At 41.8% G+C, this 25,162-nt stretch overlaps 2 protein-coding genes across 3 annotated transcripts in view; one reads left to right on the top strand and one right to left on the bottom strand.

The window, feature by feature from the left end:
* The window catches only part of FAM81A (family with sequence similarity 81 member A), a 122,863-nt gene extending 114,394 nt beyond the window's left edge, over window positions 1-8,469 (bottom strand). The window contains exon 1 of one of the 2 annotated variants that reach the window (XM_061180253.1): window positions 8,395-8,469. The gene's annotated coding sequence lies outside the window, so the exon portion shown is untranslated. The remainder of the gene's footprint in view (window positions 1-8,394) is intronic. The other variant, XM_061180259.1, reaches the window with a different exon arrangement.
* A 177-nt stretch (window positions 8,470-8,646) lies between these two features.
* Window positions 8,647-25,162, top strand: part of MYO1E (myosin IE) — a 199,585-nt gene continuing 183,069 nt past the window's right edge. Inside the window, exon 1 of the mRNA XM_061180260.1 lies at window positions 8,647-9,018. Within this exon, the coding sequence (XP_061036243.1) occupies window positions 9,016-9,018 (3 nt within the window). The 5' untranslated portion in view covers window positions 8,647-9,015. The remainder of the gene's footprint in view (window positions 9,019-25,162) is intronic.

Consider the following 25,162-nt stretch of genomic DNA (forward strand, 5'->3'; position numbering starts at 1 on the left):
GTGGGTGAGTAGACTTCCACTTTTTATTTTACAAACTCTGAATTCATATGCTTTATTTTATAATATGAAGTGTATATTTCTTTTGTAATTTAAAACCAATGATCATGTACTGCAAAAAAAATTGGAAGTCTGGTTATTTTTCTTTTGGTTTTTATTTATCTATTCAAACACTTTTTATTCTGTTAGCTGCTTTTTTTACCGCTTTTTTTCCTGCCGGGTGCTTATAGTTTAAGTAACTTAGCTTTATAAGGAAATTAATCAAGAAAAAACATTACTTCTACTTTATAAATTATTCCTAAGCATCCCCTTCCCTGGCACCACTCTCATACCCACTCCCACTTTTTAAACTGAAAAGAAATTAAGAAAGAACTCCTAATGAAATGTTTAAGTAATAGTTATTAGAGCTGGGATACTATTTTAGGGCAAATTTATATAGTTAGAATTTATGATAGCTGCATGGTATTTTTATGTGCTATAATATACTTTTCAATCCACTGAGGTCCTTTCTATAACAAAAGTGCACATTTATATCCATTTTATACCATTTGGAGCAAAATTGTACTAAAATTATAGAAGCTTTATAACGGTCATAGCTGCTTTTAGAATCACATTCTCGGTCAAATATATAATTCATTTGTTACCAATGTGTTATTGAAGCATCCTTTTATGGGAAGCTATCATCAACTTTATCACATTTGGCTTTATTTTGGGATTTCCAGGAATTTAATAGAGTAAAAGGGAAAGGCCATCTCCTGGTGCCCTTGACCTTTGTACATTCACTGTTGCACAAATAACGACACTGTACATTAATGTACCTGACCCATCTTTCCTATATGGCACCAGGCGATAAGCCAGGTAACAAAGAAATATTTTGATGGATCTCATGTGGTTGCTTCCTTCAGGCTCAGCTCACAGTTCAGTTCCTTCTGTGCCAACATCTTTCTCAGTCTCACAGCATTTATTCAACTATGTTCCTACTAAGTTGCATTTAGCCTTGTTGCTTTATCAAAATTAGTGAAATATGGGGACAATATCAATGCAAACACCAGTCAACAGAAGTATAGTTCTCATAAACTTAGAACAATTGAGACACAGAAGGAAATCATTAGCTGGTAAATCTTTAGCCTCAATAATGACGACTCATACTGAGAACTCTCTATGCCTTAGTCACTATTCTAATCACTTCACACGACTTAATTGAAATAAACGGTGGAGGTGTCATTACTTCTGTTTTTACAGATAAAGAAAACTATTCCCGATCCATAGGGAGGTAAACAGCCTGACCCAAATTGGAAAGCTGCCTTTAGGCTTTAGATTGTCAACTCTGCTCAGCTGGGATGGAGAGCTCAAATTTAAAGAACATCTACCAAATTTTGGAATTACAGCTTAAGACTATATCTAAGAGACAAGGCACAATTAGGAATTTTAGACTGTGTTTTAGCTCTCTGGAAATAGAACTCTCGCCTTAAAAAACACAAATCTGTTTTTGAATTTGATACATCTAACGTGGTGTGTATTTTGGGGAGTATGTAGTGTATTGAAGTAGGAAGCCCTTGTGTTGTTGTGTATGGTTTTTTTTTTTTTTTTTTTGGCCGTGCCATGCGACTTGCAGGATCTTAGTTCCCCGCCCAGGGATCGAACCTGTGCCCCCCGAGGTGGAAGCACAGAGTCCTAACCACTGGACCAGCAGGGAATTCCCATTGTTGTATATGTTTTTGATGTACATGGAAAGATGTGAATCCCATGGGGACAGGGCACTTGTCTTACAGTTCTCCAGCGCCTACAACAATGCTCAGCAAATGTTTGCTGTGGTGGTGAGTGAAAAGAGTAGTGGTTTGGAAACCATGCTGCAACATGCAGACACCCACACCAAGAAGCACTCTATTCAAAGTAAATCCCCCTGTTGATAATGAGGGAGGCTATGCGTGGTGGGGGCAGGCGTATGGGAAGTCTGTACTTTCCCCTCAATTTTGCTGTGACCCTAAAACCACTCTAAAAGATAAAGTCTATTAAGAAAAACAAATCCCCCCAAGTTGTAACAATATCTTGAAAAATGTCATCTTAAACACACACACATCTATGTGTATATACAAATAGTTATAAGCATGCCTAAACACACATTTCTAAGTGCATGATAATAAATGCAAAACATATGTCACATCTTAAGTATATAAATACATTTATAGGTGTATGACAATAAAGTTGAAATGATGATGATTGTTGCAAAACCTATGCAATTTTTTCTGTTGAAGAGGTGAATGAAACTTCCCTCCTGGCCTCACCAAGACAACTGTGTATAAATTAAAGTAGCAGACAGTTGCCGTTGGCAAATGGCTGCATACCCCTAAGTTGGAGTATCCCCTCCTCAGAGACTGTCCCCATTTACCATCTTTTCTTAATAGTGCAGTAGCTCTAGAACACTACCCTTGTGACAACATTTGCTTGGAATGTGACTATACAGATACCTTGTTCAAGCAGAGCCTTACATAGGCTTTCCAGTGACCTATGACCTGGTGGCATAGTTTGAAAGGTTGAGATGGTTGAGTCAGACTCTCTCTTTCTTTGTTTGCCTCCCTTTCTTTCTCTGGGACTTGAATCCAGAGACTAAGGGGGAAGTTACCAGTAAGTTGCGGACAGCACAGCTAAAAGGTGGTTTGGGGGCCTGAGTCAGGATCACGACAAACTAAAGACACTTTGCAAGCTGAAATTATGGAAGGAGGAGCAACTATGAGTAAGTGAGAGAAGCTTGAAGAGACAGAGAAGAACATCCATCCTTGCAGAGAAGCCAGGAAGCCAGAAAAGGACAGAGAGCATATATAAGCCCTATCTTCCTTTGTGTTGTTTTTTTTGCTGGGCTCTGGGGCATATATACCTTTAAAATATTTTTCTCACAAAACAACCCATGTGCGTTTTTTTTCTTCTTTTTTCTTTTTTTCTCCTTGTTACTAAAGGAGACTAGACTGGAATAGCAGGAGAAAAAAAGTCTCTAACAATGGAGGATATAAAATTTAAAGAAAAAATAGTGTAACTGTACAAGTACAGCAGTCCAGGGCCATAAAGTATAGTGGCAAACGGTGGTTCCATTCAATAGTCCCCAAGGACCTCAGTTCAGTATAACCCTGTGCGATAATTGATATTTATAGTGATGACTTTGAGTCTTCAAGCACAGGCTGCTTGATGTTCAGCATATTTTCAAAAGGCAATGAAGCATGTAGAAAAATTTTCCTTCAAGTTAAAAAAAAAGTTTCAGTGCTTAAACAAGGGAAGGCTCACACAGTTATGTGTTATTTTTTTAGTTTGTTAAATGTATATATTTATTCATACATGCCTTGCCTTGTTCCAGCAAAGATTAAAGATGACTTAAAAGAATACACAAAATCCAATAAGACAGCATAAGTTGACAGTAAGGGGGAAGAAGAAAGAAAACCAGGCTGTGGTCACATTATTGATCCAGGAGATTCAGTTATCAGCAAAGCTCCCTTCTGTGGATCACCACACTCCTTGACAGATCATGGGACACCATAACTAGTATTACTCATTACTTAATCATTTTTAAATCTGGAGAAAGGTCAGGGCTTATCTTCTGAATGTAAAAATCAAATTGACACTGGAAGAAAGAAAGAAAAGAAAAGATTGGCTTGTATCAGAGAAAATATAATCATAAGTTTATATAAACGTGCACTTAATAAGCTGTCAATCTAAACATATGTTTAAGTAATTCCTGTTTTTATTTTGGTAAAATAATTGTTATAGCAAAAAAGTTATATTAATCAGAAATAGCATCAGGGACTTCCCTGGTGGCGCAGTGGTTAAGAATCCGCCTGTCAATGCAGGGGACATGGGTTCGAGCCCTGGTCCGGGAAGATCCCACATGCTGCGGAGCAACTGGGCCCATGCGCCACAGCTACTGAGTCTGTGCTCTAGACCCTGCAAGCCACAACTACTGAGTCCACATGCCACAGCTAAGGAAGCCCGCGCACCTACAGCCCATGCTCCGCAACAAGAGAAGCTGCCGCAACTAGAGAAAGCCCGTGCGCAGCAACGAAGACCCAACGCAGCCAAAAATAAAAAGATAAATAAATAAATAAATTTATATTTAAAAAAGTAGCATCATATCACATTATCCCACTGTTGAAATTCTCTGCAATATCCTTTTCACACATCAATATTAACATATTAGAAGAACAAAGAATGTTTGAAGTTGACTTAAACTCTCCATACAATTGTAATTCATAAAAAGGCAAGAATTTTTTTAGAAGACAAACTCACGGTTACCAGAGGGGAAAGGAAGGGAGGGATGAATTAGGAGTTTGGGATGAACAGATACACACTACTATACATAAAATAGATAAACAACAAGGACATACTGTATAGCACAGGGAGTTATATTCAGTATCTTACCATACCTATAATGGAAAAGGATCTGAAAAAGAATATATATATATATATATATATATAACTGAATCACTTTGCCGTACACCAGAAACTAACGCAACATTGTAAATCAACTATACACCAATTTAAAAAAAAAATTAAATAGCAAGAATTTTTCCAGGATCCTGGTTTGGACAGGCTCCTAAGGTGTGCTCCCATTCATAATGGGCCTGCATAAGGGGAAATTTTTTCTAATAGGCATTCCTACTACAGAGTCACTGCTTAGAGGGTAAAAGTTTGGGCTTCAGAGTCAGACAAATATATAGATTTGAAGCATGGTAGCTGAATGATATCTTGGGCAAGTTACTTCAAACTCTCTCAACTTAGTTTCTTAACTGCAAACAAAGTTAATAGGGTTGTATGGAAGATGGAATAAGATATTGTACAGTAAGCACTTAGCTCAGTATCTGATACCTACTGAACCTAATAAATGATGCCTGTTATGGTAGAAACAGCGATTACCCAGGACATCTCACATTGATGTGACGCAATTCTGAATGCGTCTCGTTAGTGTCTTTCATTAGTGTCTTGTTAAAGATATCTGCCCTCATTTTTCCATTAACAAATTTTTCTTTAATTGTACTGTGGTGAACGCATTCTGATGTTCTTTCATGGTACTGACGTGGAAACTCGTTTCATTGCCCTATATTATCTTCTTACTAATTATTTTCCAAAATACATGAGCAGTGATTTTTTTTTTTCACTGATGGATTCATATGGGGATTTGAGCTTTGTATTCATCTTGATTTTTTCTTTCGTTCCTTTTCATTCCGCCCCAGATAAAACGCAGTTAATCATGCCAACTTCTGTATAAAGTCTCATCTGACTAGCTCCATCATGTGTCTAGAATGAGTTTTACAATTTTGAAAGCTGCTTTCCCTTCATTGCTACTATGATCTTGAGATCATAAGAATAAATATCTGGTAAGATATTGAGTCCTCTGAAAAATAGGTGAAGTCAAGAAAATTGGAAAAACTTTCATTTTAAAAAGTGAGGATTTTTTTTAGGGGGTGCAACTTGGCCAAAAATCTATGGTGACCATGGTTTATCATTCAAACTAGGCCTGCTGGGAATGCAAGAGGGGTGCACTTTATCATTTCATTGAGGTAAAGGCATAAACCCGGCTCCCCCAAGTAAACCAGGATGTATGGTCACCCAAGCCAAAACCGACAAGGTACCTTCCTAAGATGGGGATGGAGCAGGGGAGGGCTTGAAGGGATTCTTCATGAAATTATAGGCTTTTCCACGTCATCACACACTTTATTCTATGCTCAAACTGTGAATTAGTGGGTTTTGCTTTGAGAATCCGAGAACTTCTGTGCTTTTAGTATCAGACTCAGTTCTAATCCCTATGACTCAAGAAAAACACAATAATAGAGACAAAGATCCAAAGAGGCATAACTAATATGATCAAGAGATGTGGGTCCTAATGTTCTGGCAGTTACCGAATCTTTGAGGATTTGATGAAAGCTATTAACTCTCCCTGAAGAAAAGGGCACACACAAACAGCCTCCAGGAGTTGGCATGCAATTCAGAGGGCCAAGGACCATCTGATCTCACCCAGGGATCTAGGTCTGAATCCCTAATCAGAAGGGAAAGGCAAAAGGAACCAAAATTTGTTGACCATCTTTGCACACATTTCATTTCAGACTTACATCAATCTATTTTATAGATAAGGGCACTGAAACTCAGAGAAATTAAGATCTTACAGCCAGTGAAGTGGAAAAGCCAGACTACAAATTCAGGTTTATGTGCATGAAATCTCATATTTTAAGTACTGCCCAGACGTAGGCATTAATCTATATATTTATATTTAATCTGGAAAGGAATTATATTACAAAATCATGAAAAATGAACACAAGCAGACATCTTCATCAAAGTCCCACCTACTAGAGCTGGGAATACTTCTGGAAACTGGAAAGAGATTATTAGGGCAAATAAAAGTAAGCACTTAAAAAAAAATCTCAAATGCTAATACAATTGACAACCAGTGTCAAGGTAGTTTTAGATAAATCCAAGGCTGATAGGTTGGTGATGGATTATTAAGAGATTTTCAGTGTTGCATATCCTTAGGTTAACCTTGGGAAAAACAACTACATCTTTGCCTGTATCCCTCAAAGCCCATCTCAGTCTGATTACTAATCAGGGTTGCATGGACAGGATGGTGGTTGAAGCAATGTGTCAATTCCAACCGAAGTAGTGTTTTTTGTGTAACTGGTAAGCTCAGATTTCCCTTTTGGTAACCTCTGTTCATTAGCTGTTTTTCTTTCATGGTGAGCCTAGTTCCTCCATCAGGGATTGAACCTGGCGCCGGCAGTGAAAGCGCTAAGTCCTAACCATTGGACCGCCAGGGAATTCCCTGTTCCACTAGTTCTTAAAATGCCTGATTGCATTTTGAAGCTGACATACCTCTGAGACATGGAATCAGATTTACCTGAGAATAATGTATCACATCTGAATGTATTTAGCCAATGATCACGCCTGTGTGGACCTAGTTCATAATGAGTGTTCAACAGATGTCTCATGGTTTCCCATCCAGTCTGTGCTACAGAATGCTACCAGATGAATTACCTAACCTATAGCTCCAAATATGGCAGTCCCTTGCACAAAACTACTGTTACTTCTTATTGTATTTGTATCTTTCCTGTAATTATTTATTGTTTTAAAATCTATCTTTTGTTTCCCTCCTTCTAAAATTGTAAGCTTGGTGAAGGCAGAGACCACTGTATTCACAGTGGCCATGATGACCTATGGTAGGCATTCAATTACATTTATTTGCCTAACTGTGGATGATTACTACGAGAATTTGGTCAACATGTTTTTTAAAAAAAAATTTGGTCAACATGATTTTCTTTCACTTTTTAAGATGGAAATATAATTCACATACTGTAAGATTCACCCTTTTAAAATGTACAGTTCAGTGGTTTTTAGTGTAGTCACAAAGTTGTGCAACCATCACCACCATCTAATTCCAGAATATTTTCACCAATAAGAAAACACACACCTGTTAGCAACTACTCCCATCCTCCCCTCTCCCAGCCCTTGGCAATCAATAATTTACCAATTTCTGTCTCTATGGATTTCCCCATTCTCTATTTTCATATAAATGGAATCATATAAAACGGGATCTTTTTTTCTGGATTCTTTCACTTAATATTTTCAAGGTTCATGTTGTAAAATGTGTTAGTACTTCCTTTTTAAAGGCTGAATAATATTCCATTCTATGGATACACTACATTTCGTTTACCCATTCTAGACAAAAGGATTTTTAACATCCATTCCAACTCCAGGATCCTTTATTCAAGTGAAGGGCTACCACCAAAGTTCATAAACTAAATCACAGTAAATCATTATGCTTCATAGTTTTTCTGTGCCCTGAAGTTTTCAAGTCTTACCTACCACAGATCCAGAGAGGACCATCCTGTTATAACCAACCAAGTTTACTTCCTGAACCCTGAAAACAATAACATCAGACCCTCTACCTTTATTTCAGGGTTCTGCTTTCCCCGCCCCCACTCCAATCTTCTCCTCACTGCCCACCTGATTTCTTGATTGTAATGCTAATTGCTCTCGGCAGATTTGTGTTGACTGAGATTGGATGGCGCGTTCTTCCCACGCCTCTCTCCCCTGTCCTTGGCCTCGCTGCACGTGCAACTTCTTCACCATCAAAATTCCCCCTCCCCGCCTCCACGCCTCCCCCTCAAAAAGCCTTCCTTTGTTTTCCAAGGAAATTCAGGTAAAAGAAAGGGTGGGGGAAACGATATTTTTGACTTTCCTCACAATCCAGACGTTGGAAAGAAAAAGGATTTCCTTTGGGCTGCTGCCACGACTCTGATCTTTTATGCTGATAAAATATTTCCTTCTTTAAAAAAAAAAAAAGTTATGGGAAAAATCATACCACTTCAGCTACACTTACTCTAACTTTCGCGTTTAAAAGAAAAAAAAAATTTAGAAGTTTACCTCTCTTTCACAGAGTGGTTTTCTTCTTACCAGTTCAAGTCATGCCACCGGGAGCGAGCTGGGTCAGCAGCGCTCTTTGGAGGCTGGCGTGGAGGAGGACTACAGGATCCAGAGGGCTTTGGAAACTCCAGCAGCTCCAAGCTTGTTGGCTACTACGGTTTCCCTGAGGAGTGACGCTATGAAAACAAACCCTGATTGGTCAGGCCTGAGCTGAATTCTCCATTTATGGACAGATTGCCCTGCCCGAGCCGAGGCTCAGCCAGAGGAGTACGGAGAAGGTGGCCGAAGGAAGAGGAGCGAGGCAGGGCAGCTAGTCGGACGCGCGGAGAGCATTGCACTCACCTAGGCGGGCGGCGAGCGCCCGGTCCGGGTGGACCCCTGCCCTCCGCAATATGCGCCCCGCCTGCTAAGCCGCCTCCTGCTCGCCCTCACCTACCGCCGCCGATCCCGCCTGGATGGAGTCCCCCCAGGGTTCCCATTGGTTCCTGTGAGTGCTTGGGTGTCGAGAGCCTGTTTTTGGCGAAGGGAACCAACTTTTGAAGTTCGCCCAGGAGACTGCGTTCCAGCCCCAGCTCCCCGGCAGCCGGACCCGGCAGAGGCGCGACCGCGGCGCGAGTCACCATGGTGAGTTGGCCGCGCGGCGTCCCGGGACGCCTGACCCAGGGATGGGGCGGGAAGCCCGGGAGCGGGGCACCCACCTTGGGCGCGCTGCCGAGGCCAGGGGTGGAGAAGCTGGACGCGGGACTCGGCACGTCGCGAGCCCTTATTTCCTGCAGCTTTCGCGCAACCGGGGCTGGGGGAGACGGAGTGAGGGGCCAAGGAAAACTTTCTTTCAAGTCACTTTCGGCGTCGCCAAACTTTTCGTGGCCGGGGTGGCTATGGCTGCCAGCTGTCGGAAGCCGGAGTGCGGGGAGATCCGCGTTCAGGGGCACGGCCCGCCGGGGGGGCATCAATTCCCTCCCGCTGGGAAGGTGGGAGCGGCCGCCTGCGCCCCTCAGTGCGCGCGCTCCCCGCCCGCTGCACCGGCGCCGCGGACCACTGCTCCTCCCCCGGCCGCCCGGCAGCGCCGCAGCTGTCCCGCTGGCATCCGCGCGCCGGCGGGGGCGGCGCGGCCGCACAAAGGCAGCGGGGAGCCAGGTAGGGCGAGCACCTGGCGGTGGACTGGCGGCCGCGGGCGAGGGTGCCGCGGGGCTGCCGGGAGCCGGGCCGGCCTGGGCTCTGTTGGGCGCCGGCCCGGAGGGTCTTTGCACCAAAAATGCCGAGTAAACACCACCCTCCTCCACTTCCCCCAAGTGCGAGGTGGCTGGCACTTTTCGGGTGTACAGCGAACGGTACGCATGGGAGGAAGTCGAGTTTTTTGTTCTTTTTCCCTTGGCACTTTGGGAATCGATGGAAGTGTCTGGCTCTCTCTCTGACTCGTTTCTGACTTTTCCTCCACCCCGACCTCCCGGCCTCGGCTACCCCGCCCCCAGTAACCTTAGCCGCATCCCTTGGGCTTTGGGGTGGTGTACTTTTCTTTCCTAAGCACAAAAGCAAGGGCTCTGTTTTGAAGAGATTGGCAGTCCATCAGAGGGGGGAAAAAGTTCTACTACAAGGCTTCATAGTTTCCACACTTGCTTCTTTTCAAATAATCCGGCTTAGGTGAATGAACTGGTCCTCTTCTGATTGGTTTTTGTTGTTTTTTAGTGACTGTGAAAGGGGTGCTAAGTCACAGTGATAACCGGTACAGCACTAATTTAAAAATCTCTATCCTGCTGGAGCCTGAGGGAAATTAGGAAAGGCCCATAGGAACCTACACACAAAACTCAAAAGCAGCCCTTGACCTAGTGCTGTGTTTATTCAAAAGAATGATTAAAAACAAACACCAAAATCTTTAAAAGGGCATCCTTGACCAAAGCTATTTCTTTTCACCTAGTCCAAAGTTATGTCACCCTTGCATCTACCTAAGAGGACACTTTATCTGTAAATAAAATTTCCCTTTCAGTTTTAGGGTTTAAGAAGTCAGTCCACCCCATATTATTTTTGGAACCCCTAAAGAGAACCATTTACTTACGCTGTGTTTGGGTGGAGCTACCTAAATGGGGCCACTGCCTAACTGGCTACCTGAACTTAAGCAGTGTGAGTCTTAGTACTTTAGAATTGCTATAATTATTTTCCATGGTTCAATATTTCTTAAAAAAAAAAGAAAAAAAATGTGTTGTATGTCAAGAGCTTAAAAAATCTTGCTGAATTTAAATAGTTGAGTGGTACCTTGAGAAATTAACTTTCCCTTAGTTCACTCATTTTTCATGCTGGAGAGACTAAAAAGTAGTGTAGGATGACTTTTCTGGGGACCTCGGAAACTGGACACTCAATTCGGTCCATTGCTGTTGAAGTAGATGGTTTGTGAAGTGGGTGCAAAAGAGGCATGTTCTAAGAAGAGCTGTTTCCAGAGTGTGTAGGGTGTCTATTGAAGGACAGGGGTATGACTTACCTATTGATGTTCCCTGCCAGCAGCACAGATGGCCGTATTGTGGGCCGCCAGTTGACTATCAGTGCATCAGATACAGTTGCTGAGGCCCCGATTCCCTGACGGAAAAGTTGAAACAGCTGGCTGTCCTGAAATAGGAGCTGTGCCATCACTCCATCTACTGGATCTAGAGTAATTTGGCAAAAATTAAATGAATCATTTCTTCGCTGGCTTGAAAAATTAAGTCTGTGCATTGGATGTATGAAGTTGCCTTAGAACAGAGCATCAGCAGCTTAAATAGTCAGAAATCTCAGTTATTATAGTATTTACTATTTATGTAAGATCCCCTTCCAGCCAAATGAGGCTTCATTTTGTGTTTCACATCTGTCTGAGTCTGCCCAGCTGCATCCCTCAGCTGCTTAGAACAGGAAGAGAAGGGGCAATGCCTCCAGTGGGTGTGGCTCAGTGTTAGCATGGAGAATATAATTCATCAGGCCCTTGGCACCTGTACTGCGGATTTCTCTGTCTCTCGCTCTCTGTGAGATATCTTAGGAAATCTGGTAGCAGATTAGGAAGGCTCTCCACCTGTACCAAAGGCCCTACCAAGGCTCACTCATTTGTGATTCATGAGGAAGATTGCCATTTTCTGACTCATGAACAAAGTGTACAGCTTACAGTTTACCTTATATTTCCTCCTGAAAACTCACTTTGGGACATTTTTCTCCGTCTTTGGAGAACCAAGAATACTACCAGGCAATAGCAATTTGTTTCTTTTTTTTCTTAGACTTGAAGGACCAAAAAAAAAAAGAAAGAAAAACACCAAAAAAATCTCTGCATGTCTCTATAATTTAGTATACATTGGTTAGGAGGGTACAACAATCTTCTTTGACTTTAATCAATAATAATACCCATCTGAGGTTTCCTTTGTAGAATCTGGCTTTATCATCAGCCAGAAAGGAAGTTCTACCTTTGTGGCCATGACCAGTTTGGACTGTCTAATGGACTGGAATCCGTGTGTATAGCTCTGCTGTATACTTTGGAGCAAGAAACTATGATTCATAAGGCTTTTGTGACTGAGATATACTGATGTATTTGAGTACATCTGAATTGGCCATCACCTCAGAATATGTTCAAGATGTGTCCCTGTCTCCTTACTTGTGTATTACTTGTGAGTAAATTGCAGATAGTACACATAAAAATACACAGGAATAGGCTTACGAAGTTAGAAATCTGATGCAGCTGACTACAAGGTAGGTAAGTTCCTTTGGGTGAAGGCATGGCATGTATTTAGAAAGTCTGGAATCCAATTCAAACATGTTTTCTGCGAAGGTAACCTAGTCCATTCTCACTGATTAGTTTATCAGATTTCTAGTAGTAGTCTCCTGGCCAAAACAACGCAACACAGAACCAAAACAGAAAGGAATGGGATGAAGTCCAGAAAAGTTTTGATAGAGGGAGAGGATTAGGGCAAGAGTGGAATCCAGGGCATTGTCTTGGGACCACTGTGGGTGGGCCTGCCTAGTGGGAAATGTTTGGGAGCCCAGGGCAAGGAGGGGAGCCCAGTGGGGCCATGGATGGAGGGGATGGAGAAGTAGAGGAAGCAGACAGTTGCAGAAGCTGAAAGCCACTTCCTCCTCAGTTTTGCTGGGGATTTCAGCTTTGTTAGTGGTTGCAAACTCAGATGTCTACAGAGGCCAGGATACAGTTTTTGATGGGGTGAGACTGGCCTCTGGAGAGTAAATATAGAACATGTGCCCGTCAAAAGAGCCATCATTACTTGACCTTAGGCTGTGATTACATTGACCACATTACCAAATTGTCTGCTTTTTCAGGAGAAGCTGAAAATCTAGATTTTTATGCCAGAGCTGCCAATTTTTGAAAGCGTGCTGATCATCGCTGAGAGGCCAAACAGGTCAGCTGTTTGCAGCCACCCTGTTGTAAATCTCAAAGTGGTGTCCTGCGAAACTGTGCTTCCTTCCATTTACTCGCCAGCGGGAAGTCTAAACTTTAGCCACATACCCAGTAAGGGCATTCGATTTTTACTGACACATGCACACCTTCCCACTGCGTTTCCCTTAAGAGAGGGAGTTGCCTGGTGTTTCCAGCCCGTGGACTCTCTAAGCTATTAAACAGGGGCAGTATGCATCCAGCTGCTACGGTTTGGAGCTAGCTAAACACCTGTGCAGGTAGTGCTGTGAGTGGTGAGCCTGTAAATTGAACTTCTCTTTTTCTTTTTTTTTTTTTTTAACATCTTTATTGGAGTATAATTGCTTTACAATGATGTGTTAGTTTCTGCTTGAACTTCTCTTTTTCTTAACCCTTTAGCTCCCTCCAATGGAAAGGTACTCCCCCTCTCCCCCAACCTCCATATTGCATGGTGGACCTCTTTTATTACTCCTTTCCCTGTTGCATCTCGTGAATTTAAGGTCTGTTTCGGGGGTTCTCCTTGGGGCTAGATAATGAGCATTTTTGTAAACATGACTTGGAATACAGCCTTTTGCCCCTGACTTAGTGTTAATGTTATGAGCTCATGTGAGACCTCTCTCCGATGAGGAGAGGACTGGGTCTCATTACTTGGTAAGAACTTGTGAGAGCTCTTTTCATCAGCTTCAAAAAGCAGAAATATTTTGAAACCTCTATACAAATGTAAAGCTTCATTATGGATCATATAGAAATTACGTACATTCGTAATTTTCCAAGTTTGAGTCATCTACTATTTTTTTTTTTTAAACGAAGATGCAGCAACCTGTGTTTTTATCAGTATGTAACTAAAATGGGTTTCTCTGTGGTGAGATTTTAATATTTTAATTTTTTTTTACTATGCTGGGACTTAATATTTACAGAACAAATAAGGGGTTAAAGGTTAAATGCCAAAGGTATTAAAAATAAACAGCTTGGCCTTGTAAGCACATTCTGTAACAGTGGTAAACAAATTGTGTTTTGAATTTCAACTTCAAAATTTATTTTGGCAGAGATGAAAGGTTTGGGGGCATATTAGTGAAGTCTTTTTTTTACATATCTTTATGACAGCTTTACTTCAGAGAAGTAGAACTATAAGAGTCGTCCCTAAAAATAGGGACAATGGCTTCGACACCGTATATGCAGGTGAAGTCAGCTCCTTTCTGAATTGCCACCATGGGAACACTGTCATTAATGTTGTTCAGGGCACTTACAAATGGTCATTTAAGAAAACTTTTTTACTTCCTTTATGACCTAAAATGCTAGTGTACAGCCTGATCACCCATCTTACTCACCAGACTTTGTATAAGGTCCCTCTCAGCTGTTTCCAGAAGTTACATTCTGCCTCAAAGGGGGAAAAAATTGGTCCTGAAGATGTGCAATATCGTGTAACATATGCCCTGGGGGCCAAAAAGGAGGTGGTTCTTCCCAGGAATCAGTACTCTAAGAACTGCTCTGAAGGAGACCACACTGTCTAAGGTGTTTTGAGTTCTGATGTGTTTGTTAAAAATTCATTCATGGGACTTTGAAATCATACACTGCATTGTAGAAAGTAAAACACACTACATTGTAGAAAGCCCAGAAGAGAATTTAAGAGTCTATCCTAAATCCTTTGGCTTGACTTCATAGAAAGATCTAGAGGGGTTAAATGGCTTCGAAAGTCTCAGAGCTAGGTTTTGACTGATCTGCTGCCAGAATCCAGGTTTTCTGATCCCAGTTTAACAAGGCTTTTCCCACCAAACCACGGTGGTGGATTAGAGTCTAGGCATGACCAGGTAGTTTTCTTTCTGGGGCCCTTCAAAAAAAACCTGCTTGGAGATGGAAGGTTGTTAATTATTTTTGATGCATTACTGTATCAACTTTAAAAGATTATAAAAAATAAATTTAGAGGAATTCACCATAATACCACTACCCTAGTGCTAATTTTTTTCATGTCTTTGGGTTTCCTTCCAAACTATCCAAACGCACATCATTTTTATGTAGTTGTAATTATGGGGCTAATATACAATTTGTGTTCTGTATTTCCCCATGTATTTTGTAAACTCTTTTCCTTGGTAAACATATTTATCGTATTTTGGTGGTGGTATGATAATCCCATGTAGCCTGATTACCCAACCTGAGTCCTAACTGTATGGAGACCTGTCCTCCAGATGCACCAGTGACTGTGTCTCCCTGCCCCCATTAGAACTGCCCTGGTCAGTGCTGGGCTGCTCAGCCTCCTGTCCTGCTGACACATGGAGCCCTCTCTCTGGTGTAAAGTCTGAAGCCAGGACCGGCTGGCTTGGTGTACACTCCACACTCCCCGGTCCTGACCTGAGGTGGGTTCTGTTGGTGTTCTCCCAGGATCGTGATACTGGCACTCAAATGTGTGACAACGGTGGGTGCTCAGGCCTCTGACTGCAACTTGGCAACTATGAGTTCCCCTATCAGAGGACCCAAGTGGTTGGAGACGAGGAGCTTTGAACCCCAAAGTGGAGAAGACACAGCAGTTGCAAAGGAGGTTAGTGTAGATGCCTGATAGGTAGGAATTCTTACCAAATACGGTGGCAACCGCTAGGAAATCAAAGATGAATTCAGCACTGCCTCTGCTTATGAGGTGCTCACAGACTAAGGAATAACAAAGGGCTTTTTTTTAAAAAATAAATTTTATTTATTTATTTATTATTATTATTAATTTTTGGCTGTGTTGGGTCTTCGTTTCTGCGCGAGGGCTTCCCCTAGCCGCGGCAAGCGGGGGCCACTCTTCATCGCGGTGCGCGGGCCTCTCACTATGGCGGCCTCTCTTGTTGCGGAGCACAGGCTCCAGACGCGCAGGCTCAGTAGCTGTGGCTCACGGGCCCAGTTGCTCCGTGGCATGTGGGATCCTCCCAGACCAGGGCTCGAACCCGTGTCCCCTGCATTGGCAGGCAGATTCTCAACCACTGCGCCACCAGGGAAGCCCAACAAAGGGCTTTCTTATAGGTGATTTCATCTCATTCTTGTACAAATGATGGTTTTTGTTGCCATTTTACAGGTAAGAAAACCAAAGTGTAGTGAGGGAAAGAGAATTGTTCAGGGCCATACAACTTGTATGTAATGAACCAGGTCTGCTAACTTTATGCTCTTTCAAAAGCAATTGAGTACATTATTTCTGAATTTGGAATTTCTGGGTCCAGATATCTGTGTAACACTTCATTATTTACATACTCCTGAGGGAAAGCAAGGTTGATTTTTTTTTTTTTTTAATCTATTTTAAAGTCTGGGCTTTTTAATTTCCTTGTTCAGGGATGTCTGCATATCACAACATTTGGGGACTAGACCATATCACACTGGGATCAAGCATAATAGTAAAAGAAAGTCATGCTAGAAAGCTCTCTGATCTCAGTTAGTTTAAAAAGTAGAAAATAAGGGAAACAAGATAACTACAAGAAATTTAGCCCTCGAGTCCTTATATACATGACAGAAAACAAACAAAAATTAGGATAGCATATCATTAGTCTCTTAGTAATTTAATTGGTGTGACCAGCTTTTGATGTTAACAGCAAGTTAGCACAATATTACTTGGTAACAGAATGATTTGGAGAGTGTCATTGTCTGATTCTAAAAAATTTTCAATAACAAAAAAATTACGGTTGTTTTTAGTGTCCCAATTAGATATGGACCTTTGTTACAGGAAATTTTGGATTTAAATGTAGAAGCATCTATTAAGCTACTTCGTAGTATGATAAAGATGGCACCTCCAAGATTTGGGAATGCTCAAATGCAGAAATATGTCTGCAAAATGATGGTAGTTCTCCTTTCTCCCATCAGATTGTCAGAGATTCCTAATATTTGGGGGTGTCCCGAGGCCCTCTGAAGCTATTGACCTGTTTCCTGACTGTTTGTAATAACGAGAAAAACAAGAAAACCAAACAAAAAGACAGGAACAGTCTAAATGTCCATTAGTAGAGAAATGCATAAACGTATGTGATTTATTGATAATAGGGAATCAATATGGATAGATCTCACAAAGGTAGTATGTGGTGAAGAAGCAAGTTGTAGAAAGATACATGTAAAGTCATTTAAGAAAAATTTCCAAACACAAAACGAGGCTATCTGTATTGTTTGGGGATATATATATTCACATATGTATATATTTATGTATATGTTCTTTTAAAAATATAAATTGATGGACTAGAAAGATATCAAATTCAAGCTGCTGAAGGGGGAAGGAGGAAAGAAGAGAACTGAGATCAGTGGACTAACTAACATTATTAAGAATGTTTTATTTGCTTTATTAAAGTCTAAAGCAAATATAGAAAATAGTATCATTAATTCTGGGCAGTATGGGCATAAATATTTATATTATTCCCCCATAGTTTTTTTTTTTTTTTTTTTAATAAAAGTCTTTATTACTTCACTGGAGCCTTATTTGATGATACTAAGTTTTTTCTCTTAGGCTTGCATGATAGGTTCTTTTTTTTTTTTTTTTTTTTTTTTTTGAATGCATTTATTTATTTATTTATTTATGGCTGTGTTGGGTCTTCGTTTCTGTGCGAGGGCTTTCTCTAGTTTCGGCAAGCGGGGGCCACTCTTCATCGCAGTGCGCGGGCCTCTCACTATCACGGCCTCTCTTGTTGCGGAGCACAGGCTCCAGACGCGCAGGCTCAGTAATTGTGGCTCACGGGCCTAGTTGCTCCGCGGCATGTGGGATCTTCCCGGACCAGGGCTCGAACCCGTGTCCCCTGCATTGGCAGGCAGACTCTCAACCACTGCGCCACCAGGGAAGCCCTCCCCCATAGTTTTAACATCTTTTTACAATTAAGAAGAAAACCCCACATAAACAATTCTTCATTTAATTTTAGGAGGTTCATAAACCTCCAAAGCCCACACAGTATCATTCCCAGAGTTGTAGCAAACCTTGTCTTGAGGTGAATATTAGGGAGTATGCAATTTTGGGTCTATGTCAGGTTGTTTTAATGACAGTTGACATACAATCAAATCAATAGTAAGTCCCACTGAGTTATGTAAAGTTCCGTTAGGGATTATGTCCCAGGATGTTCAGCATCTGTTAAGCATCTCTTTCTTACCTTACTGTCTATTAAGTTTTGATATAATTAACCACCCCAAACTTGGTGGTTTAAATAGTAAAGATTTTATTATTTTTCATGATTTTGTGCATTGGCTGGGGAAGTTCTGGGCTGGACTGGCTCGTCAGATCCTTGTGGTCGGCTGGTGGCTTGGGTGGGGATGGATGAGCTAAGATGGCCTCACTCACGTGTCGGTTAGTTGGCGCAGGTTCAGTTGGGGCAGTGGAGATGGCTTGGCCACCTATCTCTTTCACAATAGGCTAGTCCTGGCTTGTTAACACAGCAGTGGTCACAGGGTTCCCAAGAACAGCAAAAGAGAAAGCAAGCCGTAGTGCACAAGCATTTTTTTAACCTCTACTTGCATCATGGTTGATATTGTCTCATTGGCCAAGGCAAGTCACATAGCTACCCTCAGGGTTAGTGTGGGCGAGGACTGCCCTGGGGCTCAGATACAGTTCCTACCCTCCACCTTTTCTTTCATCGTGTCTAGTTGGGTGAATACATTGAGGCAGGAATAGATTTAGTGCAAATCCAGTTTTCCCGGCTGATCCTCTGAACCCCTGTGTATGACGGAAGCCCCCATTGCTCCTGATACATCCGCTGCTGTTTTCCCAAAGTACGAGGAATTAAAACTTGTAGTTCTTTTGTATTATGGAGCCTCAGTATGATTTTTAAATTGCTATTTTTGCTGGAAATAAAAAGTAAAAGCAGAAGCTAAAAATATGAAGAAAAATCTTTTTTTTTTTTTTTCTGTTAAAGGGAGTTTGTAAAAATAAACATTTCACGATTAAGTCCAAGCTTAGAGAGTAGTGGATCATGCCAAACCAGACTGGAGTGGATGGCCTGTTGGATATAACAGTGGAGCAATACTGTTTGGAACAGGTCAGAACAGTGCTGTTCACTGACTAATTCTGCCTTTTTGGCCAGCCCTGAGCTGTCCATGTGGAGAAAGACATTCTTCACACACACACTAAAATACTTTTTTGTCTTGAATGAAAGTCATGTGTTTTGGATTGTATTATGGTTCCCAGAATAATCCATATTGTTGTCACTTCCATATTCTGTGAGCCACAGGCTCCTCAACAAGATGTGAATTGAGTAGGATTAACCTAGCTTTGGGCATAGGTCTCAAAAAAATTCATTAATCTGTGGATCTTTCACTTTGATTTTCTCTTTCTCCTTCTCTTTTTAAATGGAAAAATTTACACTACACAAATGGGGAGAAAACTCATTGCCGGACTTCAGCAATTGATAACTCATGGCCAATCTTATTTTCTCCATTTTGTTAATGTGGTGTATCACATTGATTTGCAGATGTTGAACCATCCTTGCATCCCTGGAATAAATCCCAATTGATCGTGATGTATGATATTTTTGTGCATTATTTATTTATTTGCTGTGCCACACAGCTTGCGGGATCTCAGTTCCCCGACCGGGGGTTGAACCCAGGCCACAACAGTGAAAGTGTGGAGTCCTAACCATTGGACCGCCAGGGAATTCCCTTTTCATGTATTACTGAATTCAATTTGCTAGTATTTGTTGAGGATTTTTGTGTCTGTGTTCATCAGGGATATTGGCCTGTAATTTTCTTCTCGTGTTGTGTCCTTGTCTGGTTTTGGTGCTAGGGTAATGCTAGCCTTATAAAATGAGTTTGGAAGTGTTCCTTCCTCTTCTGTTTTTGGGAAGAATTTGAGAAAGATTGGTATTAATTCTTCCTTAAATATTTGGTAAAATTCACCAGTGAAGCCATCTGGTCTTGGACTTTTCTTTGTTAGGAGGTTTTGGATTACTGATTTAATCTCCTTACTAGTAATTGGTCTGTTCAAATTTTGTTTCTTCATGATTCAATCTTGGTAGGTTGTATATTTATAGGAATTCATCTGTTTCTCCTAGGTTCTCTTAATTTTTTGGCATATAATTATTTCAATCTTGTTTTCTCTATTCTCACCTTCTCTTGGTTTATTTTGAAGCAAATCCTAGATATCGTTTCATCCTAACCATCTCTGTATTACATTGATATTAATTTATTTTTATAAATTTTTTAAGATTTATTTATTTTATTTATTTTTGGCTGCATTGGGTCTTCGTTTTGCTGTGCAGGCTTTCTCTAGTTGTGGTGAGCCGGGGCTACTCTTCGCTGTGGTGCGCGGGCTTCTCCTGGCGGTGGCTTCTCCTTACGGTGGCTTCCCTTGTTGTGGAGCATGGGCTCTAGGTGCGCAGCCTTCAGTAGTTGTGGCACAGCGGGCTCAGTAGTTGTGGCTTGCGGGCTCTGGAGTGCAGGCTCAGTAGTTGTGGCACACGGGCTTAGCTGCTCCGCGGCATGTGGGATCTTCCCAGACCAGGGCTCGAACCTGTGTCCCCTGCCTCGGCAGGCGGATTCTTAACCACTGAACCACCAGGGAAGCCCTACACTGGCATTTAAATAAAGCAAAACTCAGCTCTCAGCTCTTGGTACTGTCTACTTCTTGGGTTGGAAGAAGGGGTGTATATCAGAGAACCAAAGTAAGTAGCTTCCCTTTGATTTTTAATATTACGGGCTTTGTTTTTACAGAATAATGTAGACATCTCCAGTAACTGGGTAGACTCCTTAAAGCTTGGCCTAATCTCATCCACAGGACTATCTGGCAGTGATATCTCGGCATCCATAGTTTTGGTGTGCAGGGCAGAGGTGGCTCCCCAGCCTACAATCCTAGCTCTACTCAGGCACTCTTTAGGTATAATTTGCAGGGCCAGTTCATGCTTATTCGTCTCTTCATTCCTTCTCATACATACCTGTATCATGGTGATGGCTGTGCAAATAACACTTGTTTCTTTCAATGATCAGATACCTTTAAACATAGAATGTCAAGATGAGAAATGTCTCAGAGACTACTTGGCGGGGGGGCGTGGTCTATGAAATTATACGCTGAAGTTTGTGTCTGTGTCCATGTGTGCATTTTTCCCTGGGAAGAAGAATCCTAACTCCCTTATGTGGTCCATGGCCTCCCCAAATGACTCTCTAAGGTCCAGAGAATTTAAGTAGCCTGACCAAGGTCACCTGGCAAATTAGTAGGAGAAGTGGCCTTAGAGTACAAGTCTTTTGTCCAGGGATCCTAACCTGGTCCTAAACCTGATTTTACTGGAAATGTTTGAAAAGCAAATATAATAAAGCTTTAGAGAGAAGGGAAGTTGGAAGTACCGATTTAAAATAATTCTTTGTAAGATTACCAGAGATACTAAACCAATACAAGTTACCATGAGGCAATGGTCAGTATTAATTGTTGACAACTGACTTGATTTTTGAGAATAGTTATAAAGCATAAAACTAGAGTCACAGCATTGGTCTCATATTTATTTGATTTTTATATTCTCCTGTGATCATGAAGAGAAATACATCCAATGCAGACTTCAAATATAAGTCAAGGACATAATGGTTTGATGTTTATGTAAATAATTGAAAGCTCATTTCTCTGATGAGGACTCATTATTATTCATTATAAAATTAACTAATTGAGGACACATAAGAAGGAAATTGCTGGACTCTAATAACTGGACTCTGGCTCAGAGTTCTGTGCTCTGTTTCTGTTCTGTAGGACTAGGGCTTGGAGTGTAGGGAAAAAATTGGAAGTGTGGTAGCCTCTTCCTTCCAGCTCTTTTTCTCCCCTGCCCCCAAGCCCCAACCAGATTCTCCATCTATCCTGCCTCCTGTTCTCCCCCACAAGGCTCTTGCCCTTCTAGACTTGGGAGGGGTGAGGAGGAGGGTTGGAGAAGGCAGGAAACATATAGTTTGCACCTGCTTGCAAGTGAGCACACATAATTAAGGCTTCCTAAAAGAAGGGGAGCGCCCTCCTCCCATCTTGGAACGCTCTTTCTCCTCCTCCAAGTAGCCCTGCTTGGCACCTCTGCAGCCAGTGGGGAATCAAGCAGTGTCTGCTCTACAGCAACAATAAGGCACCATCATCTTCGTTTGGGACTGTGAATCTGAGTCTTCAGTTTTTGCAGCAGTTGTATTTAAGCATCCATTGGCAAAGGTATATTTTATATACTCTAAATATAAGATGTGATGAATCGCAAGATCCCACCACCTGCTGAGTCCTGTGGATTCCACCTGTGTAGCATGGCGTCAACCTGCCTTTTTTTGCCTTGTCTTTCGCCGAGGTCACCTGGCCAAGTTCCACTACTTGCTGTGACCCTTGCAGGCTTGGATAATCTCACCTTTCTTTGGCTGATGTCTGGCAGCAGTCAATTCCCTCCCCTTCCGCATCCCGATGGTCTAATTCCTCTTTGAGGTCAGCCCCACTTCCACCTTCTTGAGTCTCCTAGTTGGAAGTTATCTTCAAAACCTCGGAACTCTTGATCTGCAAAGATCTCTTGATTGTTTACGGGCATTTTATCTTCCCTTCTGATCAGTTACTTTTCAGGTAGAGTTGTTTCTTATTCATCTTTGTGTCCCACCCCCATTTTGGGACTTGCCATACTAGATGTATACAGTACTATTTTTAAACGTAGTATTGGAGGAGAAGTGCTTGCATTTCCTTCTGCTGTGAGTTATTCATTCGTTAATGCTCCCTAGGCCTTCATCTCGAGGGACAAAAGTAGAGTGCAGAACTGCCAACGCAGTGAAGCACTGTTAAAATGCACTCCAGCAAACTGGCTCTTGGTCGCTCAGCTAATGGAATGAAACAGGGGAAGAGGGAATCCGTGAAAGCGCCCTGTGATTCAGATGTCACTGGAGCTTTGATTTTAGTGGGAATACTGAAGTTGTCTGATACAGATGTCACTCCTCACTTCATTCAGCGTGCCCTTTGGAAGATGGAATGGTGAGGACAGAAAGGGGAAGAAGCATAGCGATGCTTCAAAGGGCACCTGAAAGCCGAGCCGCTCGTTCACAGAAGGCAGGGGAGTCATTTTGCCCATCACCATGCCTTTCTTCACTCGTCAACCAGCTATAATGTTGAAAACAGGGCAGACAGCCTTCCCCTGCAACTCTTTCAGAGTCTGTGAAAATAGTTCTCCCAGAAAACGGCATCTATTGTTTAGGTTACCAGTGATTTTCCCAAGGGTGGATGTTTAAGGAATAGGCAGAGATAATAGATGGAAGAAAGAATTGAAATGGGATTTTGAAGCAGACAGTATGCTTTTTTTAATTGCATGTGGTTTTGGAGGACAGGTTGAATTCAGATGTTTTAAAACTCACAGGGCATCCAAATACTGGTAAATTCAAACTGTCCTCATGAAATCTTTGTATTGGAACTCATCAGCTAACAAAATGGGCAGATTGGCACCTTTTGAGCTTTGTGGAGTGTCCGTTTTCTATGCTCAGCTCCAGGTGGATGAGGGTGAGTGAGGTATTCTAAGCTTTCCGGAGTATAGACGAAGTGGCCTCCCAGGTGAGGCGGGAAAGAAGGGGAGAAGTCCAGGTAACTCATGGGGTCTGGGAAGATATGTAGTATGGTCACCAGTTAGAGCATTTTGAGTGAGGAGATTTTAGTGACTTGTAGACCAGGAACGCCAGAGATGAGACAGGCAAAGTAAGGTGGGGCCCTCATACCAACGGGATGTTTTAGAGTGATATTATTTCAATAAATATGTTTATTGTTCTGTCCTACTGGGCTGTAAACTCCTTAAGGGGCCACTGCGTCATGCTCATTTTTTGTATTTCCATCACCTGACATGACGTCTGGCACGTGGTAGAATCAGCAAATTTGTTGAACCAAACTTTCCACTAGACGAAAATTGTACAGAGGGCTGAAAGGTTGTAGCAACGCAGCCGCCAATGAATTGATGAGAACCGGTGATTTAAAGTAGATGATTAATTAATTATAAACTGGAAACGTTTTCAAAGATAAAAATAGCCCCCCTCAGTTAAAACCAGTAGGGCTTCCTTTTGTTAACTAGTTGGGCTCGGCTCCTGCAGAAGCCAGACTGAGCAGGAAGCTGGGTGGGCTGGGAGGGCTTCTACACCTGACTCTCACTCCCTTTATTCCAGCCTTCCTTCCACTGAGATCAGAAGAGGCTAGGTGATTGCCTAAGGCCACACAACCAGTCCCAACTTGTCCCTTCAAGGGCTGGTGCAGCTCTTTGCAGGCAGAAATGGTAACAAAATGCACCAGGGTCCTTTCTGAGGAAAAGTTCCCAACTCCTAAAAGAACCATCGCAAATCGGGTGTGACCTGTGACCTCTGTTTAGGACTCCTCTTCACTGTGGCAGGGGAGTGGTTGGGCAGGTTTTGGTGATGTAAAAAATCACTACTAGATTAACAGATAGGATGAGAAGCTTTTTCCTGTTTAGCTGTGTGGACCTTCAGAATGTACAATTTCCTGACAAAGTTTTCATCTGTCCTGGTTGAAAGAGCAGTATATAATGCCTTTGTTTTTCGGTAATCAAACTAACCACTCACCTGCCTAAGTGGGATCTGGTTTTGCTTTCCTCCAAAGGCCAGATTGTCTCCAAGGAGACATGCTAATGGCTTAATTGTTTTGTTTATTTTGCTCCTCACAAATTCCAGTAGCTTCATTTGCATCAAGAGTTAGAATGCCTTCATTCCAGGGCCTTGGCATTTCCTTGGGGTTAGAATGGCTCAATGTTTGCTCTCAATGTTTTTTTAAAAGGTTGTTGGTCAGCCCCTAGTGATAGGTGTGGCTTTCTCTAAATAGGAGTTTCTCTGGGTGTGGGGTGGAGAAAGTGAGAAAAAGGGAGAGGATTAAAAAAGAAAAAATTATACGCTATGTATGTACAACAAACTGTAGATTATTTTGGAGCCTGATATTTATGTAATTATGTTCACTTGGCTCACATACTTTAGTTTTGGGGTTAAAAGATTAATGCATGCAAGGGAATGTTGATATTTAGCTTGACAAAACTATGCATTTACAGAGCTGTGGTTTGCTTTCCAAAATGTAGAAATGTAGAGAAGGTTTGCCTCTTCACCTATGAAAAAAGAATTTCAAGTGTAAAACTATTCTGGTTCGTGTAGTAAATGCATTTTTCTAAGTTCAGTGTAAATGACATTTTAGATCAAACAGCTTTATAATGCATTAGGGGAGTAATCGTCAATACTGGGTGGAATCTGACTTTTGGGAAAGGGAAATTTGAATGTTGAAGAAGCTTAAATACACTGGTGTTGGTTAAATCTAGGTGTACTGGCCTCCATAGAAAAGAAATGCTTTCTTTCCCTGCAAACTGGAGTTAGGGAATTTCAGAGCTGGGAAGTCGTGTAATAGATCTTAGTGTTATAAATCACTCGGACAAATACAAGATAATGCTATTTGGGGATGTGTTTGTAGTTATGCAGGATTACGTGATGATAAAGAATTTTCTAGGGACTTCCCTG

Source organism: Eubalaena glacialis, chromosome 2, assembly GCF_028564815.1.
Source record: "Eubalaena glacialis isolate mEubGla1 chromosome 2, mEubGla1.1.hap2.+ XY, whole genome shotgun sequence".
Classification (NCBI taxonomy): domain Eukaryota; kingdom Metazoa; phylum Chordata; class Mammalia; order Artiodactyla; family Balaenidae; genus Eubalaena; species Eubalaena glacialis.